Source organism: Mercenaria mercenaria, chromosome 13 (genome assembly GCF_021730395.1).
Source record: "Mercenaria mercenaria strain notata chromosome 13, MADL_Memer_1, whole genome shotgun sequence".
Lineage (NCBI taxonomy): Eukaryota > Metazoa > Mollusca > Bivalvia > Venerida > Veneridae > Mercenaria > Mercenaria mercenaria.
This window is the reverse complement of record NC_069373.1, coordinates 46,527,392-46,546,742: the sequence shown is the minus strand read 5'-3', so window position 1 is coordinate 46,546,742 and position 19,351 is coordinate 46,527,392. Positions and strand designations below refer to the sequence as shown.

Below are 19,351 nucleotides of genomic sequence, written 5' to 3'. Positions count from 1 at the left end.
AATCATTCGATCACCACCTCTGATTCAAGTGGGGAAGTTGGCAGTTACTTGCGGAGAACAGGTTAGTACTGGTACAGAATCCAGGAAGGCTTAGGTTAACTGTTGCCGTTACATAACTGGAATACGGTTGTAAAACGGCGTTATGATCCAAAACAAACAAAAACAAACAGAATCATCGTATATATCAATATATTTCAATAAATGCTCCTTAATTTATTCAGATAAGAAAAATGAAATTGAACACATATAGAAGCGGGGTTCATTAGTAGTAAAATATACCAATTTAGTATTTACAGACAAACATGGCCGACCTCTAAACGTTTATTAAACCAATAAAAACGCATTCAGTAGTTTTAATCGTAGAACGTTCTTTTTATGGAGCAATCATCTTTGCAAATTCTGAAAGTAAAAAGAGACATACAATGGTTCATATCTTCAATAATTCATTTAATATATCTAAGATAACAGATATTTTCATTCGTGGACATATATTAAATATAAGACATTGTATTGTGTTTAAAATCGATGTAAGAAATAGTTATGCCATTAATATTGTTTCACTTTGTTATCGTGTAACGTGCATAGAAATGAAATGATGCGAACAGCTCGCAAATGGCCTGAGTTGAAGTTATGATACTCATAAGATTAAAAAAGCTACTTCTGCTGACAATCAGTAATAAATTGAGCCGCGCCATGAGAAAACCAACATACTGTCTTTGCGACCAGCATGGATCCAGACCAGGATCCATGCTGTTCGCTTTCAAAGCCTATTGGAATTAGAGGAACCATTAGCGAATGGTGCGGCTCAATTAACTAATCTGATAATCACTAGCTGAACTAAAACATTTTACTTAGAACACGGAATAATAGAGGCCATAACAGGACCTTTACATTTTGAAAGTGTTAGTGACTCTTTATAGCAGTTGTTACACACAAAATTTACAGTGGACTTGATACTTCAGAATTGTTAACTGTTGAAAGCATTCTCATGCATGTAATACATTTTGCCATAAAAGTATGCGGGTTTATTTTAGTTCGATTGTAATTTAACTTATATATTTATCTGAATCACACTCCAGTCGGCTTCCTGAGAATAATAGCGTCATATGAGAAGATGCATTCGATACCCAATGAAGTTTAGGGTTGAACCTATTAGGCAACCTCTCCGCTTTTTTCATTTTGCATGAGTGAAAAGGAAAATGCTTGAAAGGACCATACCACTATAGTTAATTTGTCCATCTCCATTCAGATCTGCCGCTCTCATGAGGTCATCAAGTTCATTCTCTTTGACCTTTTCACCCAGTGTTGTTATAGCGAATCGCAATTCATCTTTCGAAATGGAACCGTTGCCATCTTTATCGAACACTCGGAACGCTTCTAAAATCTCCTCCTCTATATCCACACTCTGGAGTTTACGTGCAATGAGCTTCATAAATTCATCAAAGTCTACCTCACCATCATCTAAAAAGACAACAATAATAGCCAAATTGACAAACAGTTAGGGCTTGAATCCCTGTTTTGCTTCTCTTGTCTTTTTAGAAAACCATTCTTATATAACCAAAGTGTTTAAAGTAATTGAGAAGAAAACATGTTCAGAAGTAGAAGAACGGTGTCGGAATCCCTCTTTTAATTCGATGACATCGGATTAAATTTTATTATAATAACATATTCGAGATTGGACAGAGAAGGGAGAAATCACGAGCGTCCGACTTTAATGCAGAATTTGATTCAACTCTGATTTTTCAAAACTGAGGAATAAACTTACAACTTTCGGCAAATAAAAAAGGAAGGACCAGTTTATTTTTGTTCAATATAACCTGCGTTAAGTTATATTACAGGTCATTCACGACCAAAGTGAAATGGTGTTTGCTTTTTGTTCGATATCACCTCGGCATTTGGCCACAATGATGCTTTATTTTGTTCGATAGTACAAGCTTTTAAGTACAGGTCCGTCTCAGAATTTTACTCTCATGAATTTCTTTATGCTAAATTCTGACCGAAGAACACATAAACATTAAACGGCTGGAAGCCTAATGTAACTCATTTTTCTTACGAATGATGCAGTCCTCGTATAAACAAAGTCTCTTGATCAATGGATAAGGTCATATTAAGTAGGTAAAACTAGTTTTAATTTTCAAGAAAATAATCTGCGTTTGCCATAAATATTTAACTATTGATTTGACCAAAAATCGAGAAATCAGGTTTGGAAATGCCTGCTTAAAATGAATTATTTTAGTTTTTTGAGACATTTTAGTTTTTTTTTTCAATGAAAGGAAGTATTTATGCCAAATTTTGGATTAAAACTCGATTTCGGAATTTATCGTGTGAAAAGTACTCGATGAGGTCTGCATCACCCACATGCAAACAAGGTTATATCATGCTTCCTGTTATTATTTTTGAAATCTTTATTTATTCAATAACGTATGAAATGCGAATTCCTGAAAAATACTTATCATTGGTTGTAGATGCAGATCGAGATACCCGGCTCTCGATGTTACTGTGGCTCTGCCGTAACAAGTAACACTCGAACCGGATATTCCTATCTGAATCTACAACTTATGATATATTATCATGATATATTATATCCTGGATTGCCACAGTGTAACGATGCTTGATTTAGATCCATATCACCAGCATTTGAGTAAACTTTATGTCATGGACGGCCACAATATAACAAAATACTGAGGATATCGGACTGAGACAGGTATCAATCTCATTTGGTCATCATTGACCTATCGTGGGATTCCAAACGGCTCATTTACTTGCTCCTGTCTTTTCATTGATCTATCTGACTCATCAAAGTAATCTAAATGATCTATCTGACTCCTCAAAGTCATCTATAAATGAGCCGCGCCATGGGAAAACCAACATAGTGGGTGTGCGACCAGCATGGATCCAGTCCAGCCTGCGCATCCGCGCAGTCTGGTCAGGCTCCATACTGTTCGCTTTTAAAGCCTATTGGAATTGGAGAAACTGTTAGCGAACAGCATGGATCCTGACCAGACTGCGCGGATGCGCAGGCTGATCTGGATCCATGCTGGTCGCACACCCACTATGTTGGTTTTCCCATGGCACGGCTCAAATGATCTATCTGACTCATCAAAAGTAAAGCCAGACTACTGGCACATCACATCATTGTCTATATCACGGTCACAGCCTCCCCTGGTGCACGAAACCTACGAAGTGACATTCCTTTGAAGAAACCTATGTATGACCATAGTTTGAGTGCTATTTCACAAAATGGCTCAATGGCAATAATTCCTCTCATGTCGTTCAATAGCGATATATAGGTAATATATTGTTATGTACATATCACGACTGTAAATAAAAATGCTATGCTGTATTATGTGTACAAAATGACGGAACTGTAACGATTACGCCGTTGTTTTAAACCGATGTTTAAGTTAAGGAGGTAGGTTACCTTCATATTTGTATGTGCGCATGTCCAACCGGAAGCTAACGCGACGTTTACGACAAACTAAATGTGTTTGTATATTCATTCTTCTGAAAACAAATCATGAACCTGTCTTCGATCTGATGCTTTATGGTTTAATAATTCAGAAATAATGAATAAATTGCCGCAGAAACGCTTCAAAACAATGTTGCCTTAAAATGACGTCACTGACGTCATGACGTTACGTGTCAGTTACCGCGCAAAATTAATAGTTTTTGTCTTGAAAGTACGTAATTCTGTGCATTTTTTTTATATTTTAACTATTTTCAAATAACCATTATTTGCTGAAATATTTTTATGAGTCTTTTGCGCTGAATAAAAATCAATATTTTGCTTCTTTTATGTAGTTATATTGAAATATTATGCGGAATGTAAGAACATGGATGATGGTAACCAATGTTATTTGGTATATAGTTGGGTGAAAAGTTACTTGTTACGGCCATTTTCAAATAAAAATCTAGCAGTTTGATTTGTAATACCTATTTTTCAGGTTCCGTTGATAATTTGTTACTTTTATACTAAAACTAACATCTAAAATTGTTCAAATTTCGGTAGAAAAATGTGGTTTCTTGAATTGAATTGATGTTACCATGGAAACGAAGCCCGTGACCTATGTATCTAAATGTAAAATTCAAAAGCTTTGACACTGGTCTATTTAAGAAACACAGCTTCGGCTTTTTATTTTCATTTCAACAATATCCATGAGAATAATAGCAGCATGCTGAACGACTTTTCCATGAAAAATGCCAGACAAGGGGTACTGCTGTAAGTATTCTAAGCTGTGAAATTTGTTTGAATAAATGCAAATAACACGAAAATATAACTTACGTTAGAAATAATATGTTTTATAGCTACATTAACTAGAAAGATAATCTTATTCAATATTTTTTATAAGAAACTACGACAAAAAGCAAGATATAAGCTATTTTAAACATATCTGTTGCCATGGTTACTTTAAACTTAATGAAAAATAAGGTACCATGTAAAGTTCTTGGTATTTTGCTAATAATATTACCCAAATATGCCATGTTGGTCATTAACAGAATGGCACTGAAGCCGTCGAAAACCCCTATTTTTATACATAGTTGTTTAAAAATGAGAGAAAATGCGTTACCATGGAAACACGAGCCCCGCGACATATACATTTTAAGCTTTTATTAAAAGATAACGTGCATACTAGTAAAATTATCAATTATGCAGACTTCTACGGATATCAATGAAACTAAAATACACTGAAAAGTGTTAAATATCCGTATTTTCCTTCTTCTTTCAATATGAAATACCTTTGGAGGGTCATGCTCTTCAAACCTGGATAAAAATTGAACTTGAAGGGACAGAGACAAACGAAATTGAGATTATAGCAGTTAAAACTTCATATTACACGAAATACAAAAATGTGCTGCGGTTCAACTAATTTGAATTTACCCTTGTAACAAGGTAACCTACCTCCTTAAGCGAGGGTATCATTTAAAACCCAGTACTGTATATCACTACTTAAATTGTAGAATTAATCAAATACACTCCTCAAAGACTAAATATTAGTGGTTGTATACCGCTCAAAATGTCACGGTTGGCCAGATATTATTTTGTCAGGGATGGAATATATGTCTGATCTTGTGAATGTTTACAGATATCGAAAGAAGCGTTACCTTACTTAAAACGCGGTTATACATACCATTATGTACACTTCGGCAAATTTAACCTAACTTGTAAGTATATAAATGATTGTGTAGTCTCACCGTATGTGACCCGTACGTCAATTGTACTTCCTGGTTCGTACCTGTTAACTTTGGACTATGAATTCGATTTAAGCAAACAAAAATAGATCTACTACTTTAGCTAAGATTGTGTTATATACTGTATGGCAGGATAAAGAACATGACTGAATCAAGTTAACAAAAACATGGAAGTATCAGGACGTATAAAATCTAGTCAGACTGGAAAAGAAAATATTTTGTGTCAGCCGTGCCATAGTGACGATGATGATGTACCAGCTGAAGAATATTGTGAAACATGTAATGAATATTTTTGTTCTTCATGTCTGAGAGTTCATCGTAAACAGTCAGTTACCAAGAATCACGTGATCAAATTGAAAGATGAAATGCCAAGAGTCCAGATTCAGACTGACCTCTGTTCTGAACTGTGTGCTGTCCACAAAACCAAGATTGTGAAGTTCTACTGTCAAAGACACAACTCGGTGGGATGTGGCGATTGTATGGTGCTAACGCATACATCTTGCAATGTTCATTTGGTTTCTGATGTATCCGGTAACTATGGCAACTGTGAGGAACTTCAAAATATCAAAAAAGAGATAGAAGAGCTTCAGAAGAAAATCAAGGCTTCAAAATATGAAATAAAGAAAAATCTGAAAGTGGCTGATGACGTAAAGGTCAAAATAACTGCAGAAATCAAATCCTTTCGTGAAGAAATGAACAGTTACCTGGACACAGTTGAAACAGAACTTATACGGGAAGTTGAAACGCTAAACGCTAAAGATGTTTCTGAACAAAGTCACTTTCTAAATGAATGTAAATCCATCGAAAACGAAATGACTGAATTTCACAGAAATCTTGATCAATATGCAGACAAAATAAATCAGTTGTTTATAACAGCAAAACTTGCACAGACCAAACTTCATGCATGTCAAAGAATAACAAAGGACATTGCTTCAAAAAGTCAAATGAACATCTACAAGTTTGAACGATCAAAAGACATGGATACGCTGAGAAAGAGCCACATTTCTATAGGGACCATTACACGACAGATGCTAAAATCCAAGGCTCAAAATCAGAAAGATATTGCTGACATGAAGCCTCATTATGTCAAGAAATTCCACGTGAAAACTACAAATGAATCAAATACCTGTTGGATAACAGGATTAGCAAGGCTTTCTTCAGATGAAATTCTACTTGCAGACCATCACAACACGTCTCTGAAGATTCTCAATGTAAGAGACAATACAATCACTTCAAGGTATCAAACACCTGGTAAACCATGGGATGTAAGTGTCATCAATTCTGAATCGATTGCAGCAACGCTACCAAATGAAGGTAACATCTTTTTTGTGAATACCAAAAATGGACTGTTTAAAAGTTACAGTCTGGAAGTTAGGAATAACTGCAGAGGAATAGATCATCGTAATGGTGTCATTGCTTTAACTTATGGCCGTCCCCCAGCTGTTCAGATACTGAACATGAAAGGCGATATTCTACATGAAGTCAAAGATACGAGCCTACTCCAGTATCCGAGGTTTATAGCTGTGATAGATGATACAAATATTATCATTTCAGACTGGGATAAAAACGCAGCCTATAATCTAACAATAGACGGACATCTACAGGTAACGAAGAAATTCGAGGGCATCCAATTTCCAAGGGGACTGGCAGTGACCAGCAATGGTACTGTTGTTTTTTGCTGTCCTACTAACAGGGAGCGATTGAGCATTGTATTGCCAAATACCGGAAAAACTCTGCCTTTTTATGTACAGCATGTACAGAAACCATTTAACGTCCTAATTTGTGAAGAAGACAGCAACCTGTTTTTGTCTGAATACTTTGGTTCTGATGACTGTAATTATATAATCATGTATGATCTAAAATAATGATTTAACACTTAAATGTGCATATCAAAGACCAAAGAGATTATGACTCTATATTTTACTGAATAAAATATTGACCTATATTATGTACTTTGAATAATATACGATACACTATTGATAATTCAATCTTTAAACAGAAAGTAGTAATTTTCAGTTATTTCAGTTATATTCAGATTTTAACTTTTTGTAAATATATTGTAAATAAAGACAAAAAAAATATTTTAGTTTTCTGGATTTTGGGTGGAAGTTGATGAAACTTGGTCTGACTGTTTCTTGGATGGTCTTCTTTCAAAGTTGTTAAGATTGTCTACATGTCCGGACAAGTAGGTTGTAGAAAGCTTGTCCGGTACCCATTCGAAAGTTGTGTAAGAGGTTGTCCCCTATTTTGAAAGAAGTGAAGTATCAAGTTTTGAAATATATCCCCTTAGAATAAAAGATCGTCCTGAGTATAACTAGAAAACTATATAAACTGTTGATTTGATACTTCACACATTTAAACAAGAGTGCCAGAATGTTACAATATACGCCCGTCACAGTCCACACAAAAATCCTTACAAGGTAGAGATAGATCAAAATACACTTCAGAATTTGATGTAACATGCATTTTGTACTACAGAAAAGTGGTCTCGATTTTTCCCTACGACTAGTAATGAAAAAGTTACAATACAAGCTATTTATAGTAAAACAAAGGGAACTAATTTTAAAGAAGGGACCTGCGCATGACACTTCGTCTCATGATGGTGTACAATTGTGCCAAGTTACATCAAAATTCCTCCATGCATGAAGAAGAAATGCTTTGGACAAAGTCATTCTTGTATCTGACCTTTGACCTCTAAATGTGACCTTGACCTTAGACCTAGGGACCTGGTTCTTGCGCAAGACACTCCATCTCGTGGTGGTGAACATTTGTGCCAAGTTATATCAAAATCCCTCCATGCATGAAGAAGAAATGCTCCAGACAAAGTTTTCATTCTTGTATCCTTTGACCTCTAAGTGTGACCTTGACCTTAGACCTAGGGACCTGGTTCTTGCGCGTGACACTCCGTCTCATGATGATGAACAATTGTGCCAAGATAATTCAAAATCCCTCCATGCATGAAGAAGATATGCTCCGGACAAAGTCATTCTTGAATTTGACCTTTGACCTCAAAGTGTGACCTTGACCTTAGACCTAGGGACCTGGTTCTTGCGCATGACACTCCGTCTCATGATGGTGAACAACTGTGCCGAGTTTCATCATAATCCCTCCATGCATGAAGAAGACGGGCGTATAAAAAGTAAATGAACCAGTGACAACGTAACATAAATGCAGCTTACAGTTTTTTCAAGACGTTTCCCTAAAGCAGATGTTTAAAATCATATGGAGCATTACTTGTTCAGTATAAGAGATGCTCATAATTATAAAACATATTGAGGACAAGTGAAAAGACAGAAACTGCAGCCATCTCTTGCAAATATTATTAAAATCTATGTTGCTTAATGTTCAAATTTTAAAATCTATTCAACTGCAAATAATGTTTTGGGCGGAATATGCTGGAAAATGGTGAATTGTAAAACTTTTTGTCTGTCGCAGTAGTAGAGCGGTTAGTCTTTATTTTCACTAATCATTTTTATTCGAGATACATATTTCTTCTTCTCATCTCTTTCGGCTTTATGTGGAAATTAGGAGGTTTTTCTAATTTTAATCATGCATACTTGCAGGGTGCATCAATTTTAATACTAAGAAATGTTAATAAAATTATGAACGTTTTTCTTGAAAATCCGTTTATTATCCAGTGACTATTTTATTTAGCAATCATGATTAGTCATGATAAAATCACCATACAAAGCATGTTATTGAAACATATTTAATAGATGCTGTTTTAACACATTTTTCACATGCTCAGGTCTGAGTCAGAACAGCTAGACCTCTGCACGAGAATTCTTTTGTTTAACGAGGTCTTTCATAAAAATATAGACCTCTGTCTAACAAAGGAAGAGGTATGTAAAAGTAGATCCAATAGCATTGTTCCAATGATACAGTCAAAAAGTATTTCAAGATGTTTAACAGTTTTTCTTTTGCACAATATTCCACAACCCCCAATTAAATCTAAATCATGGCACGTCTTTTGAATCATTTGACTACCAAACTAGTCATTGTCAACCAGTCTACACGCAGAGGTGATAACTACTTTCAAAACTACGTATCGCAGCCATTTACACAAATAAAATGTGATGTAGCTCTAATATTACGATACATAAATGTTATTATGTCAATAACAGATTTCATTAAGGGTTTAATCATTCCGACAACAAACAAACAGCAAAGGCACATTTTATGATGTCCTCTGAAGTCCTTGATAAACATAGTTGCTGAAAAATTAGTCGTGTCATTCAAGACCAACCATCCGCTTATTATGATGAAGTTCGGTACAGCTAACGATTTTCCGCTAGTCAGCTGGATAACTTCTTCACATAAATATATTCTACACCCTAAATGGCGTTTCGGACCCACGAGGTTAGATGAAGCGGGTCGGAGCCTCGACATCCACATAAAAAACCTAAAACATGACTAAGGGCAAGATAAACATTGAAGCTTCGGCTCAAACATATGCAGCTTTTAAGGCCCCCGGGTTAACGACAGAAAATTTTGTAAACGTATGTCTGCGGAACTGTTAACTGCATACCTAGAGAGTTACTTTACGTAATCATACTACTCGAATGCTTTTATAAACGAAATCACGAAATCGCAACAACTGAAAGTACTTTTTTCTGACAGACCAGCTGCGTTCACTTGCTTGTCCTTCCCTCGTTGTGCACTGGCTATACTGTACTAGTATTATTTTGTACAGGACTAGTGATAAACAAGTATTAGGGTTTCTTTTTTACAAAGCGTCTAAGAAACTATGTTATTCTATTTAAATTACCAGGTAGAACATAATCACAAACAAAAAGTTTAAGTATACAGATTTCAGTACATGAATGGCTGTGCCGTTAACGGTAAAAACGATATTAACGTTAATTTATTTCATAATGACTGTTAACAAATTCATTATCAATACACAATCATGCACAGAAAGTTGTGCTACAAAAGGAACTAGAATGATGTCGACATTGTATGACACACGCTAATGAATATGCCCAATTCAATGTTTCCGACGGTTCAGTTATGGGATCAAGTAAAAAAGGGACATAACTCGCACAAATGAATACATGTCTACTTACGAATCGTGATGCTTTACAAGTTTTATTTGAAACGAAGAGAAATTGTAAGAAAAAGGGGGATAATTAGTGAAATAGTGGTGCAAGAGTTATTGTCCTTGTGTAATATGATGTAAGTGATGATGTTGAATAACTGTTTTAAGTTTGAATCAAAGCCTCTCTGTTATAACAGAGATATTGTGAAAATGCACCGAATTTAATCTTAAATTTGAAGTAAAAGGGGGACAGTATTCATGAATAGTTGGTGCCAGAGTTATGTGTCATATGATGTGGTTGATGATGTGGAATAACTGTTTAAAGTTTGAATCAAGTCCGTTTAGAAATAACTGAGATAGAGTGAAACTGCACCAAAACATTAACCTGAAATTCTAAGTAAAAAGGCAGATAATTGATGAAAAATTGGTGCAAAAGTTATGGCCCTTGTGTCATATGATTTGAGTGATAATGTGGAACAAATATTCTAAGTTTGAATCAAATCCTCTCAGTAAAAACAGAACTTTAGTGGAATGCATCATAGTTTCATTCAAAATATGAAAACGTATTTATACAACGCTAGCTTGCAGAATCCGCAGTTCAAATTAAAGATTTACTATGTAACTCATAAAGCACTTTCATAGCTGATGTCATATAGCACTTTCAAAATGATAAAATCTAAGAAAATCCTGCACCGTCATCGTCATGTTATGATAATGACAAGAACCATATTTTTCATATATCAGTCATGCGAACAAAGCACTATTAAATATGTTTCAAAAAGAAAAATGAAGAAGTTATGTACTGAAGGCCCAGAGCAATGACCATGTAAAGGATGCATTCATTCATTTCTGCAGCATTGTGATCTTTTGAGCTCTTTTGGAATTCATCGTTCCGAAATTCACATTTAGCAACAAACATTGATCAATTGGCAATTAGCATTTTGCATTGGGTATTTGACTCTAAACATTTGACAATAAGCATAGCGCACCGAACTTCCGAGCGATTGGTCCGTGTCCCATTACTGGTACGACGTGCAGCAGTACAATCTGATTGAGTTGCCGGACAGCTCTCGACGATTGTGCATTAGAACGGTGCCCGGCGGTACCGCAAAGGCCAGTTTCGTAATCGTTTAAATGTAAATAGTGCATTCTATTCATGTCATTTTCAACCCTTAGCCTGCTAAGTGATTCTGCCTTTGAGACCAGTGCAGGCCAAGATCAGCCTGCATATCCGTGCAGTCTGATCGTGGTCTGCATTGGTCGGCATTCAGTCAGTACCTTTTTGGTAAGCACCCCTTTTAACAGTTAATGGTACTGTCCAAATTGAAAGATGGACAAGTTCATTATTGAAATTTAGCAGGGTAAAAGTTAAAGTATTAATATATTAATCCAGAAACATTATGTATAATTACTGTCAGCGTCGACCATTTTCACCATCTGCCGGATTTCTTGCTCGGTGGGATTTTGTCCCAACGACCGCATCACAGTAGCCAGTTCCTTCGTTGAAATTGCACCATCGCCATCTTTGTCAAACAGCTTGAAAATCTCACGAAATTCTGTTGAACGAAAAGAGGGAATTCAATATTTTTACAATTTTTATGCATGATCATAGTATGCTATATCGATGAAGGGATAATTATGTTATATTTTTTTCAGGTGACACTGCATGGTACGTATATGTCTACAGTAGAACATCTAAAGTCTGTCATGCTTAATTTGGCATGATTTAAGATGAAGATTTAAGTCTTTTGGGAAGGCCGTTTGGCTAAATCTGTTCGAATAATGTAAATGTAATATATTTTACATGTAATATTATATTTATATTTTTACGTGTAATATATTTTTACGGGACAAGGGCGACGGATCAGCCTGCATAAGATATTTGGATATTTATGGAACTTAGTAAAAAGCCATTTATCAAACTTCAGCCGTATTGACCAGGGTTTCTGCTTGATTCCCCGCCCTCTCTGCCACACCCCCTCCCCAACCGCCTCTCCCGTCTCTCCACCTCCTCTCCGCCGAACAGCATGCACACTGTTTGGCAACCCTAAAGTCTTGAAACCACAACTTAATTGTAGATATAAAATATATTATATATTTCCCTCTTTGATTGCTACCTGCAAGTTTTAGAGACACTTTTCCCACACGTTATATACAAAAGAAGCTATAAAGTCACCTACCACTAATGAATTTCTGCGATGCATTCATTCTATTTCCTTCGTTACAAACTCCACTGATCGTTAGAAATAAATTAAAAATTAAATAAATTTTGTTTATTTTTGTGTGTGCAAAATTGACCACATTTAACAGAATGTAAACATCTTACAATCCTACCTACATTTGTACAGACTTTAACCTAAATCACTTGATAGTTTATGAAAATATTGGGTTCCTTATGTATATACAATACGGGTAGTGTATGTTAAAAATTTCAAAAGAAATAACAGGGGTAAATTTTTACTTCATTTATTCTATATCAATCTTTTGTGATAATTGCTTAACCGTTCTCACGTTTAAGATCAAATATAGAACTTCAAGAAAGAATGAATAAAAAGCGTAAACTTTAAGGTGGTTTATAACGCATTGTGAAATTTTATTCCCTAAACTTTTTACTGATTTATATATTTTACTATAATTGATCCGCGCCATGAGAAAACCAACATAGTGCGCTTGCGACCAGCATGGATCCAGTCCAGCCTGCGCATCCGCACAGACTGGTCGGTATCCATATTGTTCGCTTTCAAACCCTATTGCAATTATAGAAACTATTAGCGAACAGTATGGACCCTGAGCAGACTGCGCAGGCTGGTCTGGATCCATGCTGGTCGCAAACGCACTATGTTGGTTTTCTCATGGCGCGGCACAATTATATGAAGGTATATAAACCTGTTTTTGTAAAGGTCTTTTAAATCTCTAGCAGATGAAACAATAATAATATAGTTCTTAGAAAGAATTAAGCTTTTCACATCTTCACCCTACATATAAGGCCAGTTATATCACTTGAAATTGGACAAAATTGCGTACGTACGTGCGTATGTGCGTGCGTGCGTGTTGTGTGCTGGTTTAGCGTCGTTTTTTTTTATTCAGTAATATGAACGACAGTGTCTACTTGTAGTAGTAAGCACAATGTCCAACTTTACTGTGCTGCATTACTGGAATATCACCTGCGTCGTAGACACCTTGCATGATACCCACTCAGTAACATTACACTGATCCTAGACTGACTAGTCCAAGCTGAGTACCAAGTGAATTAATGTTCAGGTTTTTGGTATGACGCGGCCTGGAAGTGAACCCACGACCTCGGTCCCGTCAACTTAGTGTACCGAGGCGGTAAAATCTTAAACTAACACGAACATGAAGTTTTATTTCTATTTCAATATCTTTTGGTACTAATGCAGAATAGGAAATAGGTTAAGGGGACGCATATTGCTACATTCAGTTCATACAGAAATGCGGAAGGGGTGCATATTCAAGAAATCGATGGTGGGAAAATAAAAAACATATTCCTAAACTGATATAATACTTATGGACACCTGTAATATTCAGTATTTTGTGGATAAGGATGTGGTACTATGAATGTAATAGGAAAACAGAGGTCTTTGTGAAAGTACATTCAACACAAAATATTAAGCTTTTGTATAAGGAAAAAACAGGTTTTTTACAATAACAGTGTTTCAAATAATGTTGAAGGGATGAGATTTTCTTTCTAACACACCAGGTTTGCTTAAACATGTTAAAATTTAACGCCACGTCATTTCAGCTCGGGATGGACACCATATTTCTCATTGATAAAAATGTAAACAAAAAAAATCAGAGTGGGATTAGCATTGCTAGGGCATAACATGACATTCTACACAATGAATACCTTAGAACAGATATCTAAGATGCTACACAGGTCAGGCGGGCTAAATGCATAATGGCGATCACTTGAAATTCATCTTGAAAAGGTGGTTAATTTTAGTTTATTTACATGGATTTTAATTTTCCCACGACTTCTCGGCGATTCACTGCAAATGTATTACTGCGCCGGACGAAAGGTAACTCTAATAAACAACGGGAGACAACTTAGGTGTCAGCACGTGTACGATTTTTAAGAAAACATGTCGATGATTATAATTTCTTATCAAATGATGAATCCTATTCAGATATTCGTCTTTAAAATTAGAAAATTATTAATTTCTGTGGACATTTGTCAAAAAATATTACTTACATTGGACTACTTTGCGCATCAAACTGGTTTCCGCTTCAGTTGTGAGGCACTTCCGTTATACTTTTTGACAACAATAACAAAACACAAAATGAATCAATAAAGTCACTTATAAACCGACTGCTACTTAAATCAGTGTAAGTAAAGTTGTTATTACAACATTATACATGTTCGTTACGTTATGAGATAAAGTTTATCTTGAACTGCATAATCCATTAATTACGTTTACATGATATTGCATTTACAACTTATTTGACCCCATTTTTTTACGTGAATGACAGCATTCTCGTGCAACTCGTGCAAACAGAGTTATGAAAAGTATGGTGGAGAATTGAAGGACAAATTATAAATGACATTAAAGTGAGGATAACTGTATATTCGTCCAGTTTTGATCATTGACATGCCTGCTGTGTATTAGTAACTTTTGTGAACAAGATTAGAATGTTACTTTTGCACATATACACATTGATTAGACCTCTCAACCAAATTTCATACCTTATTTTAGGGATTTTTAAGACAATACATTTTCAAAAGTTTGTTGAATGTGTTTTGATATTTAAGTGCATTGTAGTTCATGAATACAAAGTTAAAAATTAATAATGGCAATATTTCTAGGCCCTTATTGTAAGCCACTAGACTTCTGTAACGATAAATGTTTAATGTATTAAGGGGAATATACTCATTTAGTTTTGGAATGTGGCATTCCTTGACCACCGTATCTTTTCTTATGCACTACTTTGTAAACAAACTAAATAATGTGTTTTAGCTTACATATGCGAAATGAAAAGCAAGACAGTGACCATATTTCACATTCTTTCTTTAAATTAGAATCTGTAGGACATTGATAAATGTTTGGACAAGGTGAAGCACTATTATTTTCGCACCAAAAAGTCTTAATTGTTGACTTTGAATGTACACAGTAAGTCTTATGTAATTCAACAATAACTTTCTTGTTTCAGTTTTCTCATTTTTATTTTATTGAGCAATCCTTTGTGTACTTATAACAGTTGAAACAGTATCCATTCCATGTACCAAAACCTTGTACTTTTTTTGCAGGTAAATTTTATCATACCCCACCCACTTTTTTCTAATTTCAAAGTATGCGTCCCCGTAACCGAGTCCTCATACTTATCATACTGTTCTGAAATACCTCCCCCCATATTTCCACGGAGGGTCACTAACAAACCCTATAATTGACTTATTTTATCGTACATTGATTTGAAACCTCGAACAATATGAAAGTCTACTGACTCTCCACAGAAACACAAGGGACAGCTGACTGTGTTATGTATATAGTTTAGTTTTCGGAACAGAACACACCTGCCGAAAAAAACATACTGGTTCTGAAGTTAAACTGTTACTGTTCTAAATTGATAGTTAATTAACATCCCTAGAAATACTTCACCAAATCGATATTCTGAATCGTAGTCCGTTATCATCAGCAAAATTATTTTGATTTATTTTGAAGGTCAAGTAGTAAGTCTAAGATCCCGTCATCCCGTCAAGCAATCCGTGCACGTTTGTGGGGTCATCAACTTGTAAGTCGTCAGACGCTCCACCGAGCACGGAGTAGAAGTTAGAAACCTACACACTCTCAGACGGCCTACTCTCATCTTCTTAGACGGAAAAAACTGTTCAAAAGAATCACCTACCTAAAGCTACAGTCACACATACGGATATGTCCGTGCGTTGAGGTATGGTGCGGATGGAATTGGTCTGTGGGGATTCGGACACGGATAAGTACGGAGCAGTACGTCTTAGTAAGGGAAAATTGGTGAGAATCGAGGAACGAAAAAAATACAGGACGCGAATAAGTACTACGCTGAACCATGTTTTACTGCGCCTGGCAACTTGCCCAGCGCGTGGACGGTTCTACGGTGAACTACGTTGAACTACGCTTAAGTACGGGCAGCTTCGGATAACTACGTTCAGCTACGGCAAGGTATGTTTCAGTACGGATAACTACGTTTTAGTACATTTAACTACGAATGAATAAGTTTCAACCATGTTGGACTAAAGTCACGCTCAAATGAATACGGATCGCTCAAACGTTTGTGCACGTTCAAAACTTGGAGAAACTTGCAAGTTTGGGATAAGTCTTGAATACGTTTTGACCAAGTGTTGGTACGGGTTGATACGGATTACTACTTTGAGGTACGGCTCAGGTACAGATCGATACGGGTTACTACGTTTCTATCCGTGGCTAGACGTAGTTATCCGCGCCGTATGTGTGACAGGGGTATTACTATTTTCTCTCTTTTGTTTTTTCGACCCTGGTCCATTTGGTCCATTTCATAATTCACGTTTTCTTTCTCCACAGAATCACCCTCACTTTGCATGTCACAATTTTGTGACATATACTTAAGCTTTGTATAAATACTCTTGTATTAAGGTTAACAAGTATTGAAATGATCATAAATGAAACTTTTTCAACTCCCCCAACCCGACCTTGACCTTGAACATAGGGTGACACATTGATAGATTCCTTCCGCTGTACCTTGCAAAGTAGATCTATTAAATTGTTCCAGCTAAAAATAAAATCCTAATAATGTTACAAAATTATGGCCTTGACTGGAAGACGTCTGAAAAATGCAGTGCATTATATTAAGAAACATCCGAACTCTCCTGACCTTGACCTTAAAGATAGGACCATAAAATCCATGACGCTACTTACCAAAATGTGGTGACACAGATATGTATTTAAAGTTTAAATAAAACTGGATTAAAGGCAACAAAGTTATGGCCTACAGAATGAAGTGTATTCTAACACGACCAGCAAATAACATGTAGAGCAAAATCTATCTCGGGTTATTCTGCAATAACCCACGCGCGTGCAATGACGTCATCCGATCCAGGTGCGTAGCACGGTCGTAAAAAGTAGTTACCATTTTTTCTAACAATGTTGATACTAGTATGTCGTGTTAGAATCGAAATGACAAGTTCCCAAGTGTGATTTATCGTAGAATAACCAGAGTTTTTCGTTCTTATGCGAAACAATATCATTCAGGCCTACGGCCTTCGTGATATATTCTTACGCATAAGAACACGGGTTATTCTACGATAAACCACGATTGGGAACTTATTATTTCTTAAATATTCTATCCCCCTTTTGACACTTTCTGACCTTGAATAATATTAATGCAGTCCAGTCAAATATGTCCTAAACAGGTACTTGGTTTGATTAAAATGATAGAATTACCGCTACAGGGTTGTTAGAGATAGGCGAGGCCTGAGTAAGGTTCGTTATATTATTTGGTTATATGTTTTGCTATTTGATTATATTACTCAATTTAATGACTGAAAATTAATATATCTTTTTCTTTGTTTCTTAATAAAATACCAGTATATGGTCATTTAAGTTATGATGTTTTGAATTGTAAGAGAGGCTAAGGAAGACTGTAGTATAATCTGTAAACCACAACAATATCCCTTTAACGTTCTACACATACATTTATGTCTTCAAGTTATGTCATAATTTGCCTGTAAATCAAATTATCGCCAGGACATCGGATAAGGGTGGACGGATAGCTTAGAGGTTTGCACACCGGCCTTCCAATCCTGAGGTCGGGGGTTCGATCCCCGGCAGCTACTCGGGAATTTTCAGAAATGTTTTTCAGTGTTTCCCACCCAACTAGAGGTGTACTGGTCAGGAACCCAGGCAATCCTTGTTAAAGAACCAGGCTGTCTTTTCGAAACGAGCTAGGCTAAGATAGCCGGACAAGCTGTATCTGATTTCTGATCTCTCTGTCGTGTGGGCTTTGTCTCACTCTGTCCCTCTGGTCAGATCGCTCTGTGTCTGTACTAGTAGAGGATGAATTATGCGCCCTGTGTGGCTGCATTTGAACTATGTAAAGCGACTTTGAACGTGAAACTGATCATGAAAAGGGCGCTATATAAATCTGGTATAATAATAATAATAACAGCGGATATCGAATGTGATATCAGTTCGACATTGGAACTTGCCGAAAAGTTCGATGTTGTACCAGCATCACACTGGATCTTGACGAATGTCCTGCCAACTCGACATTCGAATCTGGCGTATGTCGAATACCGTTCCAGCTCGACATTCAAATTTGACGAATAAAGTGCCAGTCCGTCATTGTAAAATGTTATATCTCGAGGCTGGTGACAACCTCACACATATTACTGTAAAAGATGCAGTTATTTATACAAATGATAGCACGGACTCTGTACATACGGGGTACCATTACTTGGTGTTAAGTCGTTTTACAGCCCAATATGTGATATTACTTTTCACCGCACTTGACTTGTCTGACACTAGTATGCTAGAATTGCATACAAGGTAAAACTCTAACATTATATGATCAGACCAAAATGGAAACTGAGTTGCAGTTTCTTAGCATACACGTTCTATCTTGTATATAATTAGATAAATAAGTAAGTCAGGCAACGGACAGCCAATGACTCCAACAACAACGTGCCAAAGTGTCCAAAACACAAGTAAATATGTTAAAATAGTTTTTATAGGAGATTAATCAAGAAATTTACATTAGTAGTAGAAGTTATTCATCAAATTCAATGTTTAATATAAACATTTTTATTTCATTTCCTTGACATAGCGTGTGCACCACTTCTTAACCAAAACTTGGTCGCATTTTGGAACTGAATCCCAAAATGCGTTGGTACCATTTTGTAGTGCCACAGCACCATTATAAAACACTTTATTCTTGGATATTTGTGTGTGTGTGTGTGTGTGAACATTCAATAAAGTATTAAGAAACTAAGAAATAATGAAAATTTTGGAAAACTAATCAAGGCAAGAAGCGAAGACCAACGATGTAGCCATATTATACAGTTGCAAAAGAACCAGGAAGTTCAGATATTTTCTCCATTTACTTGTTGATATTTTTGCAAGTTCGTTAGATAAAGAGAGATATTAAACTTAAATAACAAAA

General features: G+C 36.0%; 1 protein-coding gene across 3 annotated transcripts; it reads right to left on the bottom strand.

Moving 5' to 3' along the window:
- Positions 1-172: 172 nt before the first annotated feature.
- On the bottom strand, positions 173-15,929 carry LOC123529334 (neo-calmodulin-like). Of its 3 annotated transcripts, none has more exons than XM_045309635.2 (4): positions 15,841-15,929; positions 11,641-11,784; positions 1,219-1,461; positions 173-399 (listed from the first exon to the last, which is right to left on the bottom strand). In XM_045309635.2, exons 1-4 carry the CDS (start codon positions 15,872-15,874, stop codon positions 374-376), a joined length of 447 nt encoding a protein of 148 aa, XP_045165570.2. In that variant the 5' UTR covers positions 15,875-15,929; the 3' UTR covers positions 173-373. The 3 variants fall into 3 exon arrangements, with proteins under 3 accessions (XP_045165570.2, XP_045165572.2, XP_045165571.2); XM_045309637.2 differs by having other exon boundaries at positions 15,756-15,897; XM_045309636.2 differs by lacking the exon at positions 15,841-15,929 and adding an exon at positions 12,409-12,577.
- Between the last annotated feature and the right edge of the window lie 3,422 nt (positions 15,930-19,351).